Source organism: Lepidochelys olivacea, assembly GCF_965140295.1.
Source record: "Lepidochelys olivacea isolate rLepOli2 genome assembly, chromosome: 3".
Lineage (NCBI taxonomy): Eukaryota > Metazoa > Chordata > Testudines > Cheloniidae > Lepidochelys > Lepidochelys olivacea.
In genome coordinates this window covers 47,504,115-47,531,313 of record NC_140413.1, presented here as the reverse complement: position 1 = coordinate 47,531,313, position 27,199 = coordinate 47,504,115, and the positions used below count along the sequence as shown (strand labels likewise).

The window sequence follows — 27,199 nt, the reverse complement described above, 5'->3', positions numbered from 1 at the left end:
TCTCCTCCTATTTAGTGATGTGTATTGTACCCACAATGATAAGAGTAGAACTTGGAGCGGCCCATCCTCTTTTGCAGATAGGGGCATGCACAACTGATAGACGACAATGACACAGTGGGGCCCAGCACAAAGGCACATTACTAAAGTAATGAGTGGAAGCCTAGAAAGCTAGTCAGGAAAACCTGAAGTATCAATGCTAGTACATGGTATGCATCCATTGTTGGCAACCAACAAACTAGGGGAAAAAATTCCTCCAGTGCTCCCTTGTAAGATATTGAAGGCTGAATCAGACTTTACCAGGATGACCAATAGTATTTTCATCCATATAAATACCTAATATTTACGGCTAAATTCTCTACTGGTGTATGTGATGTCACCTATAATGTCTAATATTTTACTCATTCATGTCTGCAGAGAATTTGGCCCATGAAGACCCTTTACATGTAGTTTTTTAAATGAATTAATTTCTTCACCACTATATTATTGTTTTTAACACTCATGTATTTAAACTACAGTAAAAGGAATGAAATTAAAGGAATACCTATTGCAAAGTCCCAATGGCCTACTCAGTTGCGGCACATGAAAACATAAGAATGGTCATACTGGGTCAGATCAATGGACCATCTAGTCCAGTATTCTTTCTTCCAACAGTGGCCAGTGCCAGATGCTTCAGAGGGAATGAACAGAAAAGACAATTATCGAGTGATCCATCCCCTGTTGTCCAGTCCCAGCATCTGGCAGTCAGAGACACAGGAACATCTGGAGAATGGGATTGCATCCCTGGCCATCTTGGCTAATAGACATTGATGGACCTATCCTCCATGAATGTATCTAATTCTTTTTGAATCCAGTTAGACTTTTGGCCTTCACAACATCCCCTGACAATGAGTTCCACAGGTTGACTGTGCATTGAGTGAAGAAGCACTTCTTTTTGTTTGTTTTAAACCTGCTGCTATTAATGTAATTGAGTGACCTTTTGGTACTTGTACTACGTGAAGGGGTAAATAACACTTGCTTATTCATTTTCTCCACACCCATCATGATTTTATAGACCTCTGTCATATCCCCCTTTAGTCATCACTTTTCCAAGCTGAACAGTCCCAGTCTTTTTAATCTCTCCTCACGAGGAAGCTGTTCCATACCCCTAATAGTTTTTTGTTGCCCTTCTCTGTACCGTTTACCATTTTTTTTGAGAACCAGAACTGCATGCAGTATTTAAGGTGTGGGCATAGTATGTAATGGATTTATGATATTTACTGTCTTGAAAATGATAACGCCTCTTAACCATTTTTTTTATTTGTGAAGGAAATGGTCTTTAATCTATGAAGTTTTAAAAGGATGGATGTGCGTATATATATCTATATCTATATATATCTCAATCCTTCCATTTTCTCTTTCTTTCTCGGACTGTATTGCTGTAACATGTAGAAGCCCTAGTCATGGACCAGGAGCCCATTCTGCTAGGTGCTATACAAACACAGAACAAAAATGTATGTATTCAGTTGTAAAATACTTTCTTAAAATTATTGTATATACAAGTACAGATATATAGATATATAATGTGTGTCAAAAACACATCTGTTCATCTTCCTGATGTGGCCAGAATTGCTAATTAGTAATCTACTAACAGTATAATTTGCCTGGGGAGAAGGTTGAGCTGATTCTTATGTTGTGGTGATATTAATTTCTGTGCTAATAATTTGATAAGGGAAGTCAAGGGACACAACGAGAAATCTTTGGCCTGCAGGTTAAGGACAATAAGAAAGAGGTTTTAAAATGAATTAGGAACAAAAAGAATACTGACAAGGGTATTGGTCCATTACTAGATGGAAATGGTAGAATTATCAGTAATAATGTAGAAGAGGCAGAGGTAATTCAATACATATTTCTGTTCTATATTTGGGGGAAAAAACAAATGATGCAGTCTCATCATATGGTGGTAACACTCATTCCACTAGTTTCTCTGGAGGATGTTGAACAGAAGCTTACTAAAGTTAGACATTTTTAAATCAGCAGTTCCGGATAACTTGCATAGAAGAGTTTTAAAAGAACTAGCTGAGGAGCTAGCTGGATCATTAATATTGATTTTCAATAAGTCTTGGAGGACTATGGAAGTTCCAGAAGACTGGATCAAGGCTAATGTGTCAATTTAAAAGAAAAAGGATAAATGGTATGATCTGTTAATTATAGTCATGTCAGACTGACATTGATCCTGGGCAAGAAAATGGAGCAGCTGATACAGGATTTGATTAATAATGAAATAAAGGAGGGTAACGTAATGAATGTAGATCAACATGAGTTTATAGAAAATAGTTTGACTGTAACTTGATATCTTTTTTTGATGAGATTACAGGTTTGGTTGATAAAGGTAATAGTGTTCATGTAATATACTTTGCCTTCTGTACGACATTTGATTTGGTGCCACATGGCACTTATATAAACCAAATTTATATAAAATTAACTAGGAATACATTAAATGGATTAAAAACTGGCTTACTCATTGGTCTGAAAAGGTAACTGTAAACAGGAAATTGTCATTGAGGGGGTCTGTTTCCAGTGGGGTCCTGCAGGGATGGTTCTTGGCCCTACCCTATTTGTCATCTTTAGCAATGACCAGGAAGAAAACGTAAAATCATCACTGACACAAAAATTGGGGGAGTGGTAAATAGTGAAGAGGACAGGTCACTGATTCAGAGCAATCTGAATCACTTGGTAAACTACGTGGAAGCAAGCAGTATGCATTTTAATATGGCTAAATGTACATGTATACATCTAGGAACAAAGAATATAGGCCATACTTACAGGACGAGGGACTTTGTCCTGCAAAACAGTGACTCTGAAAAAGATTTGGTGGTTATGGTGGATAATCAGCTGAACATGACCCCCAGAGTGACTTTCTGTCCAAAAGAGCTAATGCAATCCTAGGATGCATAAACAAGGGAATCTCAAATAGGAAGAGAGAGGTTATTTTACCTGTGTGTATGGCACTGGTGTGAACACTGCTGGAATACTGTGTCCAGTTCTGGTGCTCACAATTAAAGAAGTATTTTGATAAATTAGAGAAGGTTCAGAGAAAAGTCATGAGAATGATTAAAGGATTAGAAAACATGCCTTAAAGTGATAGACTGATCTCCTTGTGTCTATTTAACTTAAAAACAGAAGGTTATGGGGTGTCTTGATTACAGTGTATAAGAACCTCAGTGTGGAAAAGTATTTAATGGGCTCCTGTGTCGAGTAGTGAAAGGTATAACACAAACCAATGGCTGCATTTTGAAGCTAAACAAATTCAGACTGGAAGTAAGGTGTAATTTTTTAACAGTGAGAGTAATTTATTGTTGGAATAATTTACCAACCGTTGTGGTGGATTCTCCATGACTGACAATTTTTTTAAACCAAGATTGGACGTTTTTCTAAAAATACTGGGGAAGTTCTATGGTCTGTGCTATAGGAGGTCAGATTCAATGATCACAGGGGTCCCTTCTTGCCTTAGCATCTATGAATAAAACCAAACCATAGGAAGGGAGGTAGTGGTGACTCTACACAGGGCTTTGCTTTAGATCAGGTGGAGAATGGCACGTGGTCACGCATGATGTAAGGTGCCAAAGGATTATTTGAACCCACTCTGCAAAAGAGGTATGAAATGGGAAAAATGGTAGAGATCCTGAGGATGGATGATGGAACAGCAGGCCCAGCATGCAGCACACCAACAGCAAATGGTTTTGCTGTGATTTATGATGGAAAATAGGAGGCTCAGGCAATTGCCCTGTAGTAAGACTGTTTTGGAACAGGTGCTCCAGAGGTTCTTTAACCCAGGGCATCTCCTAGGTTGCCAGCGAGTATTTGTCCTTCTCTGTCCTAGATTAAATAGATTGCCATTCTGAGGTCTAATCAGTCACCCTCAAGTTAGTGGTACTTGGTGTGTGGAACGTGGAAATCTGTATGGAGGCTGAACAGCCACGGTCGCAGCCCAGACCTAAAGGACAGTCAATGGGCTGTCCAAGGAAGAAAACCAGAGAGATTCACTTTCCAGACAAAGATACCCTGCCTCAGTTTCTCCATCTGTAAAATAAGGATGCTTGTATGGAGCTTACATGCTTTGTGAGCTCTAATTCCCTTGGACAAACCTTTCCTTCTCTCCATAAGCACAGAGGGCCAAAGATGTTTCAGAATTGGTCTAGGACTGTGGTTTCACCCAGTGGTGGAGAGGGAATTTGGGGGACCAACAAAGGTTTGAGCTCCCTGTTCGTCCAGTGGAGGTAGACATGGTGGATCTGCAACTACATAAATCCCGTGGCCTCTGTCCCCCACATACCCTATTTTTAATGTGGCTGTGCACTTTGTATAAGATTTAGCTCTTGAGAGCTTTGTAGCCCCTTGCGCTTGTACTGTGGATTCTTCCTGGGGATTTCAAAGTGTCCTTGTTCTAGTAGGAGATGTCAGTAGATTGCTGTGAATCATAATCTTCAGGATGTATTTATAAAGACAGACAGTCATGTAGATGAAACAAAGAATTATTAAGACTAAAGCAGTAAAAGCTGCCTAACTCACTCAGGTATTGTGAGACTAGCCTAGTTTATGACTGTAAGGTATAAAATTGTGCAAACTTACTATGTAATGTCTCTACATAATAAAGATAAAACACAGAAAGCACATAAGTCTCTCTAGTTTAATACACTGGGGTTGTTGTTTTTCCTTTTTTAAAAAGTCCTTAAATTATACTATTTTTCCCCTCATCAATACTGTGCAGCCTTAGCAGCACTGACCTTTCCAGGCTGCCTGTTTGGACCATGGTTTATCAGATGACCATTTGACCCCTTTGTTAATTGTGCTTAATTGCATCCTGTTGCAACATTTTGAAATAAGGATGAGAGTTCATGGATCTGCTCCCAGGAGTTGAGGACTAATAACAGCATTTGAGCCTGGTGCTGTGAGATGCTGAGTAACCTCCCATTTAGTTCAGTGGGAGTTGAGGGTTGCTTAGTAGCTTGCAAGATAAGTCCTTTAAACTCTTATATTTCACAAGTAGGTTCCCAGTTACTTGTAAGACCTGGAGCTTTCCCAAAGGCCTCAATGCTGCATTGAGGAGCATAGGTCCCTTGTATCAGCTCCATTAACTGGAGTTTGAAGAAGATAACCTGGGATCTGTGCCTCTGTTCCCATGAGAGAGCTTACTCTGTCTTTCCAGAATTTCTCCCTTTTACTTCTCTAATGCTGCCATTTCTCCTGAGCTGACTGTGAGTCTCATGAAGTTTGGTGGTCTTCTTGGAGTCCAAGACTTACGTGAGAATCTCAGCTTTCATGTTTTTTTTTCTTAATGAAGTTTCTAATCCTATGGTTGCAAAAAAAAAAAAAAAAAAAAAAGTGGCCTTTAAATGTTCAAAAAGCAGAAGGCAAGTAAAAAGAACCCAAAATTTATTTTTTTAAAATGCATGATTTTTAAACCAGTCCCATGATTTGCGTGTGTGAGGGTGTCTGTCTAAGGAATTTTGAACACTAGGGTTGAAGATACTGCTTCAGTCCCCCAGAGGACGGAGATTTCCATGTGCCCTTTCACTGTGCAGCAAAGATGGGAGAGGCTCCCAACAAATAGCATTGCTATTGTTCTGTTGTTCAGATCTCACAAGGAAGTTCTCAGAGTGCTTCATATCTGAAAACAGATGAAGAAAAGAAGCAATAAAATTTAAAAACAAAATCCTCAGCTGGTGTAAAATAATTTACCTCTATTAACTTCATTTGAGCAATGCTGATTAACACCAACTGAGGATCTGGGCCCAAGTTTTTAAGAAGCACAATATGGAAGAGTATGTTATCAAATGATGATTAAAAACAGAGATAATTAACCTCTTAAGTGTTTTGTGAAGAATTAACTATGGTTGTGGAGGATTGTAGAAGAAGCCCAGTTACACAATGTTTGCAATGTAGTAGTTGGAATTTAGAAATTGTTTGACTCTGGATTGTAAGAACCTAGGTGGATCTGGCACCAACTCATGAACCTGTCTCTGAAAAGAAAAGTGTTCTTGAAATAAATACTAAGTTTTAGAGGTAGCACAGGCAAAACCTGCAGGTTAGATTTCTATGTTCACATTTACTTATGGAAGATGCTATCCTTCTTTCAAGGTGCTTAGTTATGATCCTGTTTGGTTTAAAAACCAACTCCAACAAGCTGAATATTGCAGTAGTCTAATCAAAAGGAGATAAAGACATGAACGAGCTTCATGGTCTCAGACAAAAATAAATATAATTGAAATAATAGAATATGATGTGATGACTTAAAGGAAAGGCTGCCTTTATTCTGGTGATCTTTGTGAGGGATGTTTATTGTAAGACAAGATAGTAATGTTTATCAGTATGATTCACTTTTAGGTGGCACATCAGAATATAGCCATTTCCTCTTTTTAATGCCTGCAGTGTGCACTTCAGATATTTCCTATCATAGCTCATTATGTGTGCTTGTGTTCCCTTATAACCACCTTGAAGTCTTCCAGCAATACACTTTCAATTCCCTTTTGCATTCTGGAATCGTGTTTAGTGAGGCTCCATAGCATACACTATCATGTGGATAGAGACCTAAAAAATCCATAGTGTAGCCCATGTTACAGAGTGAACAGATGACGGGGATTTTGTGTTGTGTTTTTGTATCACAATTATGGCACTGACTTAAATATATGAGAATAATATTACCCTTCCCCCTCCAACTTAAATTCTGAAACTGAAGACCAGATTTTTCAAATGGATATATACCAAAGAGCATACCCACTTTTTCCAGCTTAATACAGATGTGCAAATACCATAAAGTGCGCATACGGTGGGGAGTTGTGCACATATGCTAGACCAGACTTGATCTAGCATCAAAGCATCTGATGATTTGAATACTAGACTCTATAATACAATTTCCTAAAAGGGGATTTCGAGCCCTATATGTTTGTCCTGTGTTTACATCACCACTTGCTGCAGTATGTGAAAGAAGCCTGCTTTGTTAACATGGCATGAACATCCCTTTGGACTAGTGGGATATATTATGGCCAGCTCCAACCAAATTGTTCAATCTTGCCTTCAATGTATTGTCAAGAACATGAAAGCAAGGTAGCCCCAAAAGGTAGGGTACAATCATGGGCTGGGCAACAGATAGGGCTATTTTTCGATTAAATGTAATTTGGAACCATCATCAGAGATTACGCCAGTAGTCATTTTTAGTCCTAGGAGAAACAAGAGCATACTATAAACCGCAGTCAAGAAAAAGGTAGATCCTGCACTGTGTTGTAAATATCAAATTTTCCTCATTGTCCTGGCTCTACAAACATATAGTTTGAAATAAAAATACAGAGTAGCATGTTAGTGCTCAATTTATCAAACACAAGTATCTGTCTCTTAAGTTTAAGCTCCGCTAACAGCCAAGCAGCTGGAGTTGTAGCACATAAAATACATCTTAAGATTGGGTTAATTATTCCAGAGATGAATTATATTGATGAATGACTCTGCAATCAACATGGGTGTTCTGATTGTCTCACACTCCTAGTAATCCAAACAATAGACAGCTACATGCTAGGTTCGGGGTAGGCATCCATTGTGGTTCTACCCATGGCTAAACTGAGTTCTTCACAGGCAGACAATCTTGCATCAGCCATATGCTCCTACTACCACAGAGGCAGGGAAGAAAGTTGCGGGGGCTTTCAATATGCTCCTTGACTTGCAGCACCTGGAGCGCGTTGGTAATGGGGAGCAAGATAGATCCAGAGTCATGCAACCTTCCCCAAATCCAATGCCTCTCTTTTTTAACCTGGTGATAAATGTACATTGGGAAAGAATTGTTCAAAGTATTCATGCAGATTGGTGAGTTCTGAATTCACTTTAATCGTTCAGGAAAGGGTTCTGGGTTTCATTGTGGACAGTTCAGCAAAGGTGCCCAATGTGAAAAATGTTAGGGTGCAAAAGAAATGTTTTTGTTGTTCCCATCCTATCATTTGGCCAGGAATAAATCATGATCCAAACACACAGTGAAGCAAATACTGTAGTTCTGATTACGATTACAAGCATATCCGGTGTGAGGATCAGTAAGGGTAAATGTCCTTTTGCACGCTGCAGATTTTTGGTATGCTTTAACTAAACTACTTCCTTGTAGTTTTACAATAATCAATAAAGTGACATTGCTACATAAGTTGCAGAACTAGAACACGGAAGGCATAAAATATATAGGGTGGTTTAAATCCACTGGTGTAAATCGGTGTAGCTTCACTGATTTCAGTGGAGGTACACATATTTATAATAAGTCAGGATATGGCCCAAAATATGTTAAATTATGTTGTTTATGCAAACTTCAGCATATTTACAATGTCTCACTAAGAAAATATTGAATGTGTCAAAGTAATTCTAAAGTGATCATCTACAATACACTTTTCTGTTTTCTCTAAATGTATGTTCTGGGCATTTTAAATTTTATTTATTTATTCATTCATTTATGATCGTTGTTCCAGCTGGCTTGATTTTGTTTCGTGTTTAGTCAAAGTTGAAATGCAGCATTCTAAAATGAAATAGCAGGAGGTTCATTGTTCAGCACAGTTAATAGTAATTGCAGCATAGAGTTCCCTATTCAGCCAATGAGTATTTGAAGGGTTAAACTTTAATTACTGGTTTTCTTAACCAGAAATTGTTTCCCTGCTTTATTTCTTATTTCATGTAAAATGTGATTCACTGATCATTCTAGATCGAATTGGTAGTGAGGGTAATGTTAAAACATCAGTAACCCACTAAAAGGAGGTAAACTTTAAAGAGCAATACTACACTGATTCATACCTTATTAGGGCAAGTTGATCATGAAGTAAAAAGGTAGAGCTCACATGGAAGCCTTTGCTGAACAGGACAGTGTTAAACATTGCATAAAGTTTGTCAGAAAATGCATAAGTGGTCAAATAACTTGCCGTGATTCGGTGGATTGGGGGGGGGGGAATATAGTGAGAGAAGTAACTAACAGGAGGCGAGACAATCAATGCGCTTTAGCTTCTATACTCCTGACAGTTGCCTTATGGTCCTACATTCCCCTTCAGCCTTCTCACAAGTTACACTCCATCTTCAAATTCTTTGCCTGTTAAATCAGTTATAACGTCCACCCATTTTCTGACCAACTTTCCCCCGATGTATAAATTGAGTTACTGTTCAAACTCTGTGGAACCAAAAAGCAAGCGACTTGAATGAGATTGCACTAGGTGTAGGTTACGGCAGAATTTGGTGCTGAAAGTTTCAAGAATGAGGAAAAAGGTGTGTGTGTGTGTGTGTGTGTGTATTCCTTCGATTCCTGCATGTACTGTAGACGTAGGTCAGGAATCTGGATTTGAAATATAACCTGACACGTTCAATAGCAATAAAAGTTTCAGAGCTCTCATTGTGTACAGCTAGTTCTCAAGCAGTTTTTTCCCCCCTGTGGTTCACTAATCTGCAGGCTGTGTTGGCCTGACATCCTGACCTTTAGGTTTGGAAAGAAACCTGGCTATAATTGTTACCTTTCATTGCAACCATTTGGTATGGGAGAAAACTAGAGCTAAATATTAGGAAAAATAATAGATTATTGACACACCATATCAATATGCACTTGATTTTTCTAAACCATAGCCATCAGAATAGTTGACTTAACTGAAAAAGCAGAGAAAATTAATATCCTTGCTCATGGTGTTCAGATGAATTATCTTAGATGCCTTCCTTAATAAAGGGCTGTATAGTAAAAACTAGTCTCCTAACAGGACATGAAATAAATGTGGAAAATTTGACTTCCTGCTTGAAATGGGAGCTCTAATGTAGTCTGATCTAGACCTACATGATACTTTATTCATTTCTGAAAGACTTATTTTCCTTAGTGAAATGGTAATGCCAGTCCAATATCTAATGGGCACACTATTTTGAGTGAGGTTATCGGTGTCTAGCATGCTTATGTAATAAATGTTGTCGTATCATTTAAAGTGATGGACTGAAATAAAGGGTCCTTATTTGTTTCTCACAAGAAAAACTGTTTGGTCCAGATTCTTCCCTCAGTTGTGTCATTTTGTGACACCTCAGCAGCAGTCCTGAAACTGTCTCAGCTGCCTATGGGAGGATTAATTACCCCAGCAAAGCTAGAACTGCTGTTCGTGGCACAGAACCACAGTGACAGATCCCGTGCTAGCCCAACCTCCACCAAGTGACATGGCTGGGGGAAAGAGAGCATAGCCTCAAACTGCTCTAATTTAAGCCAGGGGACTGGATTGGTACACAGCTGGCCTAGGATTAGTGAAGTGCAGAGATAGTTGTGCTGTGTGTTTCAGCCAAACATCAGGGCTACAGGATTCAGTGGAAGTTTTGTCTCCAAAGGTTCAAGACTTAAATACAATGGAAACAAGAAATAATGGAAATTACTTTCAGTTCGTTCTGATTTTTGTTGTGGTGATGATGATGATAATAATACTTAGCTTTTCACAGTGCTTTTCACTTCCCAAACCCTGTTCCAGTAGGAACTAGACTCCGTATTTTTTGCTATTCCTTATCCATACTGTTGCACTGGCAAGGTTCAAACTAGCTTAGGGAAGATGAAGCGTTTTTCCACTTACAATATCAATAACTGAAAACCTTCCAGAATTTAATAAATTTTGGGTCAGCTGTAGTGTAATACTTGTTTTGACTTGTAAAGGAAGTGCATGTGACTTGGAAGGCATAAATGGAATGAATACCATATGTTTACAAATTAGCTTTTCACCAAAACAGTTAATGTAGTGAGACTGGTTATTTCTTCAAAATGTATATTTACTTCAGGGATATTTTAGCCTATATAAAGTGAATGGAAGATGCTGCTGGTAGAACATACTGGTAGCTTACTTATGATAAGATCCAGTTGTGCCTTTTTACACTGATGCACGTTGGAGTCTGTGCAGGAGAGGGGTACTGGTAGACATTGTGATGTTGTCCCTTGGAGCTCTTGGAAGTATTGCAGAGAGAGGGAACTCTGGGGAAGACAAGTCTGGGAGAATATTCTGATGACTTTAACTGCTCAGGCTTTGCGTCTTAAAGGAATTAAAAGGAGGAGTAAATAGATTTTACTACAAACCCTTCTATACTTCACTTTCTTTCACACACACAATTTTCTTTTTCTCCTGGTTGCAGAATTGGTGTCTGCCATTTATTAAAGTTGATTATGTCACATGGATGTTTTGAGAGGAATGTCACAAAGACCCAGCTAACCAATAGCTAGGACTTTTGCAAATTCATATTTGGCTAACCCATAAAAACCCTTTTGTTCTCAAAAGTAAAAAAACCCTGTGGTGTTACAGCAGTTCTTGGCAAAGATTTAAGAGCAAAGTGCTTGGGAGAGATCCTTTAATACTAAGAATTCATGGCTTTTACAAGATACTGAATACTGCAGTAAATTATTTACAAAAATTCTATGAATGATAAGTAATTAAAACTAATCTATCCTTGTAAGAAGTGAACAAAGTGCAGTTTTGTTGCAGTACCCTTGATTGATTTAACCATAGTTGTTCCCTTCCTCTCTAAGGTTCTGATCCAGTCTACTGCAGTGAATGAAAGCCTTTCCATAAATTCCACCGCTGCTTTGGGTCAGGTTCTAATTCATATATTTCAATAATTCTGAGTAATAACTAAAGAGGTATTATCAAATTACTGGATTCAATAAACATTAGTCAGCTAATTTTTTTAATTGAAACTGGCATGATCTGCACAGCATTTTGTCAAACAGTTCATAGAATGTATCTTTTAGTTCAGTTGAGGACAACTGGGCAAATTCTGCTCAGCTGAGCTGGTAAACAAATAACCTCTTTGGCTTCAGTGTAATGGCTCTGGACTTACGTAAATTAGTGTCACTTGCAGCAGAATTTGACCCATCAGATTTCATGTTTTGTAATTTAATAAAAAAAGACCATTATATGTAAAATCTATTTATATTACACTTTCAAAACCACATCTGGAGACCTACAATTAGCTTAAATAAAACCAGGGCAGTAATAACAAATGCCGCATCATTTAAATATATAGTTCTTCAATAAAAGTACTCTTCAAAGACCAAAGTGCTGCAATGAAAATTTAACTTACTACAGACTTACACTCCTTGCTCAAGTAAAATTCTCATTGATTTTGGTTGTGGTTTTATCTGAGTAGGGAGTGCAGAATTTGGCTCCTAGTGTTCTGTCACAGTAAGCTTTATAGTATTTAAACTGTAACTTTTACGCTGTTGTTTGTTTTCTGGTAAAAGATGTTTTTATCACTTTAGTTGTTCAAGTATTTTTCACTGCAGTTCAATTTGAAGGTTCTGTTCAACCAAAAAAAATCCCTGGATCTTCTAGAAGACCGTGGGCCTTATCCAAAGGCCATTGAGGTCAATGAAAATACTTTGGATTGGGTCCTTCATTTTTAGGGCTTCCAGAGTACAGCAGAGAAACCTATATATATATTTTTAATTAAGCCTATTTCTAGCTTGTAAAATTTGGACTCCTTGCTTTCCACACTGTGCAAGCCTGTACAAAGACACACCGCTTTAAAATACAGTTTGTAGGTGTTAGCTTGGTCTCCTCATGCGCTTGAAGTGTAGAACATGAATGGGGGGGTCTGAATATGGCTCTTAATTTTTCTTCAATGCATTAAATTAAAATATTTGCATATGGGAAAACAATGGTTTTCTCTTTCACCCTGCTCTAGATTAGACCACTTCTGCTATCTGCATACCTTCACTAAGTTTCTCAGTTTGTTGTGATTTTGTTTGTTATATAAAGTGTAGCCATAGGAAGTAAGAATAGATTTCTAGTCATTTGAATTTTTGGAGAGAAGAGCTAGAATGCTGTAAATAGCTGTTTGATGTCTGTCTTTTCACAGTAGCACAATAGCTAATTCCTGGGGCCTCTGACCTTTTAGTGTCCTGTAACAAAGTATTTGCATTAATCTGTTGCTTATCTGTCACCTACCACATTTGATATTTCCAGCCTCTGCTTTCAATTATCAGTCATTAGAGGTAGGACTGGGTAACTTCAGGAGAAAACTCCTGGAATCTTTGGCCTGTTTTGTCAGATAACCACAAGTATTTACTGTAGATAAACTATCATTTCATTGTATTCAAGATGTAAACGAGTGTAGTTTGTAGTATATCAGCTTACCGTAACCTCTCTCACCTTGAGGTAGTTAAAACTGACTAGTTTATTTTAGTGCTTGTGCAAAGAATTCAAACAGTGAAATTTAGTGAGATTAGGATAAGTGACCTGTTACAGTCACATGATCTATAAGCCCCACCAGTTTTGCCAGTGCAAGTATATTTAACAGTGAAACAGTGACAATAAGCTAAGTAGTAAAATATCACAGCTTTAATATGTGTAAGTATAATGTGTAGAAAAAAACTTTGTGATCATGCAGGACTTCAATTTCAGTGACATGTGTTGGAGGTCTCATGGTACAAAACCCTCCTCAGAATTTCTAAGCAATATCAATGAGAATTTCTTAACTCAAAAAGTGTTGCAGCCAACATGGAGGAATTCTCTGTTCGACCTTGTCTTTAAAAAAAGGAAGTAATCAGAGAACAAAAAATTAATGATCGTTTCGGTAGAAGTGATCATGACTTGATCACATTTATAACACGCAACCAGAGTAAAGTCCAGACTAGTAACATATACACGTGGTGCTTTAATTGGGCCAATTTCACAAAGCTAAAAACAATTTTGAGGCAGATCAACTGGGAGGAAGAATTTAATCAGAACATTGTGAATTATAATTGGGAATCATTTTAAGACCACCTTATTAAATGCCAAAAACCACAATCCCCCATTCGGGAAAGGCTGTACTGCTTAAGAAACAGATCTGGTCTACAGGGGAACTGAAGGCAGCTATTAAAAGTAATGTAATATATAAAATAAATGGAAGAAAGGGGAAGTTGATAGTAATGAATATAAATCAGAAGTTATCAATTTTCTACAATTCCTAACGGAAGCAAAGGGACATAAGAAATCTATGCTCGGCACAGTTAAGGACTATAAAATGCAGGTTTTTTTAAAAAGAGGATTGGGAACAAAAAGAATCCTGAAAATGGGTATTGATACATTATTAGATGGAAATGGTAGAATTATCAATAATAATGCAGAAAAGGCAGAAGTGTTCAGTAAATATTGATGTTCCATATTTGCGGAAAAAACAGATGATATTGTCTGATCAGATGGTGATAACAGTCTTTCCATTCCTCTAGTATCTTTGAAGGATGTTAAACAGAAGCTACGAAAGTTAGACATTGTTAAATCAGCAGGTCCAGACAACTTGCACACAAGAATTTTTAAAGAGATAACTGAGGAACTAAGTGGACTGTTAATGTGGATTTTCAATAAGTCTTGGAGCACTGTGAAAATTCCAGAAGAGTAGAACAGACCTTATAACCTGGGTAGTTATAGGCCTGTCAGTGTGACATAGAATCCGGGCAAGATAATGAAGTAGCTGTTATGGAACTTAATTAATAAAAAAGCAAGGAGGGTAATGTAATGAATGCAAATCAACATGGGTTTCTGGAAAATAGATTCTGTCATACTAACTTGATATAAAAGTAACATGGCACATATTAAATGGATTAAAATCTGGCTAATGGATAAATCTCAAAATGTAAAAATGTAATATGTAAATTGGAAATTGTCATTAAGCAGGTTTGTTTCCAGTGAGGTCCTGTAGGGATTGTTTATTGACTCCATTCTATTCAACATTTTCGTCAGTGACCTAGAAGAAAACATAATATCATCGCTGTTTGTTAGTTTGCAAATTGGGTGGGGGTGGTAAATAATGAAGAGGTCAGGTCACTGATTCAGAGCAATCTGGATCACTTGGTAAACTGGGTGCAAGCAAATTATATTTGTTTTAATATGACTAAATATAAATGTATACTCTAGGAACAAAGAATGTAGACAATGCAAATTCTCTGCATCTATTTCAGTGGAGCTGCCTCAGTTTACTCCAGCAGAAAAATTAACCCAATATTTTCTCTTGAGATCAATGGTGATCCATTTTATAAAGCAACTCTTAGATGTGGCTTTTTTTTTTTTTTTTGTAATTTAGTTTAGTATGAATGCATTGTGACACTGAATGTTTCATTGGCCATATTGATGGCTGGCAAGAAAATGCTCTTTGCCATTTACTCAGTCATTTCTTGTTAATATTCCCCTGAGTTGGTGGTGAACCAGTGCCCCAATGTAGTGTTAAACATGTATGTTGGAGGTTCTGTTTTTAAGATGAGATTTGAAACCTAGGTCCTAGGCAATTGTAACAACTTAAGATCTCTCTTTTATAATACTGTTTGCTCTGATGTTCTAGTCAGATTCCAGTTTGAGTAATTATATTCCATTTATTTAAGTTCCCCTTGCAATTTCAAATGGTTAAGATGTATTTCCTCACTTCTTGTTGTTAGCTGTTGCATAGTATTGCTGTACTGTATTCCATTAAACTGCTGTTGTGATCCATCCCTGTGATGGCTGCCTTTCAGCTAGTGAATTGGTGCGTGTATGTATATGATAGAGAATTGGAGTAGTAAATATTTAAGGTTGCTTAAGTGTTTCCTTTATAAGAACCTGTTTTTCAGAGTCTCATAACTTTCAGAAACTTCTGCCTCCTAAAATCTTTTTGTCATGGGACCAGATCCTGGATGACACCATGGCTCCCTTTGTGCTACTTCAGCATGCAAAAGGACCTGAAAGCTTCCCTGAATGGAAAGAAGAGGATTTCCTTGGCAGAAGGGAATCCCTTACCAGTACAGAGTTAATGTAGGGGTGTGGGGTTTGTCTTTATACAGATTCTATTATATTATCTTCTCTACTAAGAAGTTTTATTTCAATGGATTGTATGGACTCTCTTAGAAAGAATGTTACTCCCCCACTTCTATGACCTACTCTGCCCTTCTTTATAGTTCATAGATAGCTATTATTATATCACATTGTTTGGGTTTTTTTTTTAAATTCCATTATGTGTCAGTAATGCCTATTTCAAAATCTTATTTGATTGCTAGGCATTCTAGTTCACCTATGTTTGCTTTTAATTTTCTCATGTTGGTATACTGAAATCTACAGTGTGAAATCCCAACCCCACTGAAGTTAATGGAAGTTTATCCGTTGACTTCAATAGAGCCAGGATTTCACCTATGGCTTTTATTTTTATTCAATTCTTTATTTGGACAATCAGTTATTTTTCTGGCATTTACCTCTGTTTTTTCAATTTGTCTGAATGTAATTTCAGTCCTGTTCAATTGAAGATCAGGACTAAAAGAATGCCCTAGAACAACAGGGGGGGGGGCGGGTGTTCTCCATATTGCAACAGTGCCTTTTCTTTGAAATAATATAAATAGATAAGTAAAATGTGTGTTAGCCCTATTTGATATATTTCATTTTGTTTAACTCAACAGGAAATGATAAGTATTTTTTCAGCAGTTGTGTGTGCTTCTAGGAGAATACTATCAATGCTGTAATACGGTGTGTTGTAAATACTGATCCTATTTGTGTCTGAGTTATACCATGGGGGATACTTACTGTTTCCATACAAATGTTATTAATTTGAATTTATTGCAAAGTAGATAGACATGAAAACCAGACCAGTAATTCTGGGATTTGAAATCCGCATTTGGGGCCTAATTCTGCAACCCTTACTCACAGTGAGTAGCACTTACCCACATGAGAACTCCCTCTGAACTCCTTCAATAAGTAATAATCAAAGGGTTGCAGAATTGGGCCCTGGATTAATTCTACTTTTAAAATATTTTAAAAATGAAAACTCTTGGCACATTCTGCTCCCAAGTAGTCTTTAAATGTTCAATTATGACATTCATAATTTATAGCAAGATCTTCACTGTATTTAAAAAAAAAAAAAAAAGCATCCCTGAACAATTCATTGTGATTGCATGTGCTAACTCATGTTGTACTCTGTATCAGTAATGAAAGACTTTAGTGTGTATTTTTTTAGACTTTTTGTTGAGGCACAGTTACAATAAAATGTTAACATACTACATCATACATTACTTACTACTTATTTAGGATCAGGTTAATATTCCAAGAACCTGGCTAAAGATTCTAGCTTGTTGGTTGGGGTGTCTGCCTCCTCTGAGTGTGCTAAAAAAGTTGACAAAATTTCTAAATTCTGATGCTCTTTTTAACACTTCTCTTGTGTATGTACTTGGTGTGAATGCTTTTACATATTTTTCTATACTGTAATTCCATTGAAAGAGTCCATTTTTCCATGAATGTGCAATACAAAGTCTAGCTGCGAACAATAAAACAGAAATTGATTTGTCGTCCTGTGTAAAATATAGATCCTTTATTGGAGCATTAAGTAAGCCGATCAGGGGATCTCATTGCTTTAAAAACTGGTCTGATATCAATATATATCTTGCTGTTTAGGAGCTAGTGATGTTGGTATTAAATAGACTGTATCCTGTTTCTCTTCAGTGGCAGCCCATTTATCTTTGGCTGCAGAGCGGGTAGTTTACATGCTTCTGCCTCTTGACTTTGTCTTACATGGAACAAAATCTCAGATCCTTAAAGTCAAAATGTGTATTTGGGCTAACTAACTCCTTGAGTTTGTTTAGAGAGGAGTTTTATGGTTCTTTGTCAGTCAAGAGAAATTTCATCTTCACTGAAGTAAAGATAATACTTTCTTATAGATAATATAGTCTGTGCAGTATGTTAGACTGACAAAGCAAAACTTGTCAACAGATCTGCACATTTAAAGAAGTCTATATTAATGAAATCCATTTCCAGTTATGCTTTAAAAGACTAAATAATAGGTGCATACTTAAGGACTGGCATTGAGAGTTGACAGAGGTGCTTTAAATACAGTTCTGAAAGTAATTTCAGCGTTTTTGGAAGGACAACTTTTACGTCCGTGTCATTAACTATGCACTTCAAAACCTAGCCCTATTTTCCTTTCCTTTCCCTTTTTAACGTAGAGTGCTTCAGGGCCAAAATTGTTACTCTCTTGGATCAGTGGAATGAAAATAGTAGATCTGAAAGTAGGAGAAGGGGTTGTGTGGGAAAAGAGTGTAGTGGGGCTTAGTGAGACTCAGTTTGTCGGCTCATCCCAGCCGAACTCAAGCTCTGAACCCTTTGGACTTCTCCCATCACTAGTAGACACGCGCTAACTCTTGGTGAGACAGATGAATGGATCTGAATTCTTGACTCTGGACTTGCCAAATCTAGTAAGGTACAAAACTCTAATGCAGTTGGGGATCTACCACTGATTACCCCATAGGCATAGGTGATCTTGTTTTTCATACATGTAAAATCACATTGAGTAATTATGTGGGCTTCTTTGATGCATCAAAACAAATATTCTGCAAAGACGTCCTCTCATACTACTGGGCCAGAACCTCAGCTAGTGTAAATTTAGCATAGTTCTGGTGATATTAATGGAGTTGTGCTGATTTACCTCAGCTGAAGATCTGGCCCTCTGTTCTTAAAATACTGTGGGATCCTGATTAACTAGTTATGAGGATAGATTTTAGCTCCTGGTGGACCTTTGCTGCAATAAAAGAAGCATTGGAAACTGTACATAAACAAAAACATGGCAGAGAATTAATATATATGTGTGGAGAAGACTTATACTAGGAGTGTTGCTTCAATGTGCAGTTTGGGTGCTGGAACCACATAGCTCTGACTTGTGGTTCTCTTGCTCATACCACTGAAAGAGGACACTTTTATGCCATAAGATGACAGCATGTGTTAATTTATATGATGTAGTTTCTTCTTAAATATGTAGCAATTACGGTGCACTTAACGCTGTTCCAGAATTTATTGCCTCAGACAGAAGTAGTCAGCTTTCCCTGTTTTCTTTCCCGATTATTACCTACAGTCATGTACGCCAAGATCATTTGTGTGTCTCAAATAATTTTTGCTGTACATGTAACTAAACCCAAGTATCAAATCCTTCTGCAACTTTCATTTTATCCATATTTTTAGTTGCTTTACACCATGACTACTTTCAGTTTTCTTGATATTCTTTCCACTCTGACTTCTGGAATTTGTATAAAACCACAGAGGGTTTTTCCTCTTGAACTGAAGACCATTTGGCTTGTGGAGTTTCCTTTAACTGGAAATATGTCTGGATTTGTGGCTGTATTATTTGCACAGTTTTATATACTCCAGTTTGTTGGGATTTTTTTTAAACATAGTGAATGCACAGTTAATGATTGGATTGGTATATTCATTTCACTCCTTTAATTTAATTTAATTTTTTTTCATAGTTGAAAGAGACAAGGACTTTTCTCATCAAAGAAGGCACTACAAAGAGTTTCGATTTGACTTGACTCAAATCCCACATGGAGAAGCAGTGACAGCAGCTGAATTCCGGATTTACAAGGACCGAAGCTACAGTCGGTTTGAGAATGAAACAATTAAGATTAGCATATATCAGATCATCAAGGAATACCCAAACAGGTACTATTTATTTAAAAAGAAAAAGAAAAAAAAGTCCTTATATTAGCATTCTCTCAAATGGAGAAGTGATAACTGGATATCTTTCACAAATTCATCTGCATCTAAACGTCTGCAAGATATTGTCACCATCAGTTAATTTAAGAGGCTGTTAATTCCTGGGAAACAACAGAAATTCAGCTACAAAAAAATCTTGTACAAAATGTCTCCATTGTTGGCAGAGTTTTTCCAGCCTGACTACCTAATCCGTGCACAATACATGCTCTCCATGTTTCTGTGTGCAGATGGGTTAAGTTAACTGTTCTGGATGAGCAAATGTCAGAATTGCATGCCCAATTTAAGTGGCCAATGTTAAAAAAGTTAACCTTCATTGAAATATGGATTCCACAAGCCAAGTTTCATTTAACTACTGTATACTGTACAGTTCAGCTTTATTTATTTTTGTCAAAGCAAGAGCTGTATTGATTTTTTTTAAATGTAATTTATTGTTTAAATACTGCCAAGGACTGCTATGTGTGTCTGTGAGTGAGTTAGGCAGTGTAGTTATGGCCGTGTCAGTCCCAGGATATTAGAGAGACAAGGTGGGTGTGGTAATATCTTTTACTGGGCCAGCTTCTGTTGGTGAGAGAGAGATACACATTTTGCTCCATGGGATTACCATATGTTAAAGTTTAATGCAAATAAAGCATTACAAGTGGACAAAGCAATAATCTTTGAGTGCAAGTTTACAGAAAGCTCTATAGGACAGATTGTCAAGTGTGTCCAGCACCTAAGTAAATAATTAGATTTTCAAAGGAGCTCAGCACCCCGAAGTGCTCATTTTAACCTAGCAGCAAGCCCAGTCCTGGGTTCTCCCTTTCCTACTGCTAACCCTGAAAATAGTCCTTCAAAATGATGTAGAGAATCTCCTGCTTAAATATGTGGATCCAAATAGTCAAAAGATCTCAGAACTTGGCTTCCATGGAAATTCTTCCTTTTGAGAATCTGGCCACTTCTTTAGGTGCCTACATGGGAACAGCTGGATACTAAGCTGTTTTGAAAATCTGGTCCTTCATTATTTTAGCAGGAGACTTCATACATCACTCGAAAGGGATATTTTCAGGGTTAGTAGCAGGGAAAGGGAAATGAAAACCCAAAATTGGGTATCATTTTACAAAACAAAGGAATATTGTTAAAATGAGAATCTTGCTCAGAATATTACTCACCACAGAAAATGGTCACCTGTAACCAGAATGTTGCCTCTTATAGATCTGCAGAGCAGGAGCTGATTTCCTGGGCATGCATGTTGCAAAAAATTCAAAAGAACTGTGACAACAGGTTCTAAAAAGGTACTGTGAGGAAGAGGAGAACGTGAGGGAACATCGATATCTTTAAATAGATATAAATTAAGGTGTGAATGAAACAGGGTTTTCAAATTCAAATTTGAATTCAAATTCAAACAGGGTCTTCAAATTCTATAAATTCAAAAGACTGATAAAGAAGTCCAAGTCCAAAGGGCAGCTCCACTGCCATTTGCTTGTGCTGAGGTCTGAAACCTGCACAGCTTGTTGGATTCCCAGCTGCCAAATAGCAGTGGTTGCCAAGAATGTGTTTATCATTTGTGCTTGGCAAGAAAGTTCTTTGTTTTGGTTTTCAGACCTGGTTACAGTTATTCATGGGTCTGTCACCTCCAGGTTGTACTCTACAAGGGGGCTACATGAGAACCGTTCAGAAGCTGCAGTTGGCGGCTGCATTCTGCAACTGCTTAGTAAGCAATAGTTACTTGGGGCTATCCATTAGCTCCTGAGTGAAACCAAACATTGGTTTGGACATTAAAAACCCTAAATGGTTTAGGTCCTGGTCACCTCAGAGGCCTTCCTCCCAGTATGATACCACAGTAACTGCTATCAGCAGACTTCTTCAATAAGAAAGTCTCTTGGTTTAAGCAGGGAAAGTGCTGGGGCATCTGGGGTGCTTGAGAAGTGGTCCTAGATTCTGGAAGACACTTCTTTCCACCATTTGGACCACCAGAGCCCAGTTTTGTTGACTTTCAGGTCACCAGCAAAGACTGTGTACTCCTAGACTTTTCCTGTCTCTGTGGCTGCTTGGCCACACATGTATGGGAACGACACTTCGGGTTTGCATGTGGCAGCCTGTGATGAGATGTACAGGCCCCACACGGATGAGGAAGGGGCCAGAGAAGCCCTTATGGAAGGGGTAGTCTCACCCCTCTGGCTCTGTCAATCATCCATGATAGGGAGGAAGCTGCAGCCAGCAGGGAGGGGAGGAGGAGGATTGCCCTAAGCAGTAGACTGCAGGAGTGACTTCTGAAGTTGTGGAGGGAACTCCTAGGCAGGAAGCCTTCACCCCAGCCCTGAGGAGAGTACAACGAACTCCCAGGGTAAGGGAGACAGGCTGAGCTGATCTCAGAGACCCGGCCAGAGCGATTTCACCAAACTCATTGCATGGGTCTGGATCATTGGCAGTAGGGTGACCAGACAGCAAATGTGAAAAATCAGGACAGGGGATTTGGGTGGGGCAGGGGGTGGAGGGTAATAGGAGCCTATATAAGAGAGAGAGACCCAAAAATCGGGACTGTCCCTATAAAATCGGGACATCTGGTCACCCTAATTGGCAGCATTATCGATGTGCCACTCCCCTTTGCAGGGAACACAAGAAGGGAGTACAGTAACTTCTCACTTAAAGTCATCCCACTTAACATTGTTTTGTTGTTACATTGCTGATCAATTAGGGAACATGCTCATTTAAAGTTGTGCAATGCTCTCTTATAATGTCGTTTGGCAGATGCCTGCTTTGTCCACTGCTCTCAGAAAGAGCAGCCTGTTGCAGCTAACTGGTGGGGGCTTAGAACCAGGGTGGACCAGCAGCCCCCCTATCAGCTCCCCATTCCCCTAAGTTTCCTCTGCGGCAGCTGCTCAACAGGCTATCAATTGCCAGCAGTTCAGTTGTCCCTCCCCCCACTGTCATGTGCTGCTCCTGCCCTCTGCCTTGGAGCTGCTCTCCAGAGCCTCCTGCTTGCTGTGTGTGGGGGAGGGGAAAAAGTGGGGGGCTAATGCCAGGGTGTCCCCCTCCCCCCTGTTCCTACACCCTGCTTACCCCATCTTGCATAGAGCAGGGGGGACAAAAGACAGGGCTCAGGACGGAGGGAGCTTCCTGGCAGCAGCTGCCCTCTCAGCTTGCTGATTAATTTAACAAGGTAGTCTACTTAAGAGTGGGGTCAGCTTACTTAACAGGGAAATGCGCATCTTTCTCTCGCTCATGGTGTGTCTCTCTGGCTCTGTCTGCCAGGCTGTCTCCCCTCCCTCCATTTGTGCTGCCTTGAGGAGTGTGAGGCTACATTAACAATAATGCATTAACCCTGGAGGGGGTCAGCCAATTGCTAGTTCATCATTTAGCAGTAAGGCATTCCCTGGGAAATATCCCACCCTCTGACTCCACCACCTCAACCAAGCTTCACAATCATTGTCATGGTGTAGCAGTATTAAATTGTTTGTTTAAATCTGTGTGTGTGTGTGTGTGTGTGTGTGTGTGGTCTTTTGTCTGGTGAAAAAAATTTCCCTGGAACCTAACCCCCCCATTTACATTAATTCTTATGGGGAAATTGGAGTCACTTAACATCGTGTCCCTTAAAGTCGCATTTTTCAGGAACATAACTACAACATTAACTGAGGAGTTACCACTGAGGAGTTACCATTCAGTATCACTGAATGTGTGGGGGGTTGTGGCTTTATTTTGATCCCCCAGACAGAGAGACTAAAGGAGGCCAATAAAGGGCAGAGCCCCGAGGCAAATAGTGGGTAAATGGGGCCTTAGTACTGACCACCTAGTATAGCTCACTGGCTGTGGTCAGGTTCCTCCACCCACCTGAGGGAGGAACCCCTATGGACTCTGTTACACAGCCTCTCAACTTATCCCAAGAACACATAAAGCATGGGCAATAGTGCAAGATTTTCTACATAGCTTTGCCAATATGCTCCAACCCTGAGCTGGACTGACCATTCCCAGTGACGAAAGTAATGCAATCCACCGGCCAAATACTTGGTTCTGGTCTGGTGGCACAGAGTCATGAGCTTAACTAGTCATGTGCTTTGCGGAATTGTCAGGTGCCATAAAGACGCCGTAGCAGAGCCCTTGATTCAGGGAGTGAGGGTAGGAGAAAAGGAATACTAGCGGGATATCTCTAGCTAGCTGCTGTAGTAGTCCTGAGGTGGCCTGGGACAGATCTGCCCCAGGATTCAGGGGCTCACAAAGATGATTTTGTGAACCTTTATCCTGCCCAGCTCTTGCAATCAGAGAGCAGCTCAGCTGGCCGTTGGGGATCAGGAGCTGCACATCCATTCTGTCCAGAGCTGCATCTGCTGAGACTCTCAGCTGGGGTGGATTTTCTATCATGGACAGCTGACCACGAGGGACTGGACTGAGGTCACCAAACACATTATGCTTAGACACACAATAGCCTTTCTCGTGGTAAAATCTTTGTCACTACCAGAGTATGTTATGATGGAGGCATTTTTCCCCCCTGAATTTTGTAACCAGATGTTCACTGTTTTGTTCAATCTTTTCTTTCAGGCTACTTCATCCCCTTTCATGTTTTCATTACATGTGATAGGCTACTTTTTGCATAGAAAATATGAAATTTTGCATTTTGAATCTGAATGTTGAAGCTGCCTATCATTCAGAATGGACCCATGCTTGCTTTCATTGGATAAAAGGAGAAAATCCACAAAATGTGGTGCACTTTTGGGTGAATTGGGCTCAAATTAAGGGTCACATCCTGGCCCCAGTTAAATTAATGGTAAAACTCCCACTGATTTCATGGTGGGCAGTATTTCACCCTGAGTTTGAAACAAAATGTGAAAAAAGTCAAATTTTTGTTGCAAATATTTTGAAGTTCTGTATTAAGTTACTATTTACCTGGGCTAGATTCTTTGCAGTGATCTAGAAGTGAAAGTCTCTATATTGTATTACCATTCCCTTGAGCTATCATTTCTTGTTTTCTGTAGTTCCCTAAAATGAATAACTTTTCCATACGTGAAGCCAAGGAGAAAGAATAATCCCTTTGTTACAGCCAGTTACACTACCTGATTCTGCTGCGTGAAGAAGGAAGAACCAAAAGATCGAAGTACCAATGCCAAAGGGTAGCCAAGTTCATGTCAGCTGCAGCAGTGCAAGTAGACTAAGTTATATTGGCCAGCTCTGAGATCATTAGTTGGGCGAAACTCCCTTTAGGGATTTTGTCTCTAAGAAGGAGTTGAGGACTAGACCCATTATTAGGGGCTTGTTTCACTATTGTATAAGAATGTTCCGCTCCAATTGGCTTTTTCGTGGATATATCTGAGGGCATATTTGGAATCTTTCTGGTACAAGTCAAAAACATCGCAGTTAGTAGCTTTGTGAATCAATAAGGGAGAATAACTAAGAGAGGGAGTGCAAATCCAAAGGTTCCTAACTCCTTAGGCATGTCCACACCACATCCCTATTTGACCTGTGTTAGGTCAACTTCCAGCCACTGCAGTAATTACTGATGTCCACACTACCCACCTTCTGTCGGTGGTGCGCATCCTTACCAGGAGTGCTTCCATCAACTGAAGAGGGGCAGTGGGGGGTGTGTGTGCGGGAGGGGGGGCTGAAAGCCAGGGCTTGAGCTCTGGGCAGCTCCCCACTGTGAGCCCAGTTGCCCTCTCCTTTCTCCCGCCCTCCCTCAGTTTTCGCCTCCCCACTCCAGCCTGGGCTTTGCAACTCCCCGCTCCCAACCCAGAGAGTGAGTGAGTGTGTGTGTGTGTGGCGGGGAGACAGCTGCTTGAGTTTCTAGGCTCCCTGAATGAAGAACAGGGAGCCTACAGGCAACAGCCAGCTGGGAGTGGGGAGTCAGGGGCAGCTGAGCTCTAGCTGCCTGGCTTTCTTGTCAATTTCATGGTGCCAGCATAGAGCCCTGAAATTGACAAGACAGCCAACAGCCAAAGTAAGTAAGGCAGCGTCCACACAGACACTGATGCCCTAACTAACATAAGCATATGCCTCTTGTGGAGGTGAAGTTATTATGTTGATGTAGGAGGGCACTTACAGTCACAGGGCAAGGCTGTAGTGTGTACACTGACATAATTGTGTAGTGTATACCAGGTCCCTTGTAAAGGGCTCTCCTGCAAAAATGACAGATCTGGAATAAAGGCTAATTTGAGTCTTAAAGAAAATCATGTTTAACAGACATTATCACATGGACTCCTTGGTGGGGAGTGAGTATGAAACTACCAGTTCTGTTATCATTGTAAAGTTGTTTCAGATGTGTTTTAAATATTTACTACAAAATCCTGAGTTTTGTAAACATTTTTTCCTGTTTGTTTTTAATAATTTAAGTAATTTGTTCTTGAAGAGAATAGTAAACATTAAAACAGTCAATTTTTAAAAATCTCATATTTTTGCTCCAAAATAGTATTACAGAATTGTCATCTTTGTGTACATTTGTTACTAAGTGATATAAAAATATTTATAAATAACCATCTTAGAAGGCCATCTCATTTACAGCTAGATGTTTAATATTTAAAGTTCTGATAAAACTGCTTATTAGAGGAAAATTAGGCATTTAAGACCCCCGAGAATACCTTTTATGAGCTTGTGGTATGCTGTTAATGCGTTCAGTGCTTGAGTAGCGGGTCAGGGTCTTGTGAACTGTAGGATTTTTTCATGTTGGTTATACCCAGAGGAAGCAGTATGTTTTCTTCTTGTGTGGTCATTAACACATTTCTGCTATAATCAAATAGATAGGAGCACAGCAGGAGAATGTCCTCACTAGCATTATAACTTAACAGAGAAATTGGGGAGCACTGGCTCAATGTGATTGATCTTGTTTTAATAAAGAGCCAGTCTCCTCTCCAGAGGTCACCTTTTATTAGCCCTGATCCTGCAAACACTTACTCACTTGTGTGTACTGTAGTCCCTTGGGGGTCAGTTGGCCTGATGCTTAGAGATGCTGAACCCTTGCAGCTCCCATTGACTATTATGAGAGCTGAGGTGCACAATATCTCTCAAAATCTTGTGTGTAAAATTACTCATCTGTATACATTTGCAGAATCAGAGCCTATGTCTGCATTTAAAACTGACAGTTTAGACATGCCAGTTTCCACCCGTCATGTCACTGTGATGTCCATCTGCACAGCTGCTGGCTGAAATATCATTTACCCAAGGCCATCATAATTTTTAACCTGTTCGTTTCATATTTTATAAGCTTGTTGTCCCTTTGTATTTCTTTAACATATGATCTTGGTGTGTGCAGTTATCAGTATAGTTTTTAGAGGATGGATTAAGTTTGACTTGAATCATTTACCATTAATTCAGACAGAAATAATTTTGAATCAGATACTTTACTTACTAAAAGATTTCTGAGGTTATAAAAGCTTGCCCACCATGGCAAATAGGGGTAAGAATGTTTACCTTGAACTTGCATGCTGCTTTAAGAAAAGTAAACTGCTACCGATATTATTATTATTTTATTTATTTGTAGTACAGTTGTGCCCAGGAAGCCCCAATCATGGATCAGGGCTTATTGTGCTAGGTACTGTACAAACAGAAAGAGATGATCCACACCAAGCACTTAGGGTATGTCTGCACTAAAATCCAGACTGATTCCTAGCTTGAGGCGACACACCTTTCATATGCGCTAGCAAGCTAAAAATAGTAATGTAGCCGTGGTAGCTATATGACTGCCTGGTGTAGAGAACTGGCTGTGGTCAGGTTCACTCCCTGAGAAAGGAACCACCAAGAACTCTGATATAGGCAGTCTCTTTCCAGGGGAAACAGCT

The 27,199-nt window shown here is 39.1% G+C and overlaps 1 protein-coding gene across 1 annotated transcript in view; it reads left to right on the top strand.

Moving 5' to 3' along the window:
* The window catches only part of BMP5 (bone morphogenetic protein 5), a 72,969-nt gene that overhangs the window by 8,493 nt on the left and 37,277 nt on the right, over positions 1 to 27,199 (top strand). Inside the window, exon 2 of the mRNA XM_084624606.1 lies at positions 19,214 to 19,406. Within this exon, the coding sequence (XP_084480732.1) occupies positions 19,214 to 19,406 (193 nt within the window). The remainder of the gene's footprint in view (positions 1 to 19,213; positions 19,407 to 27,199) is intronic.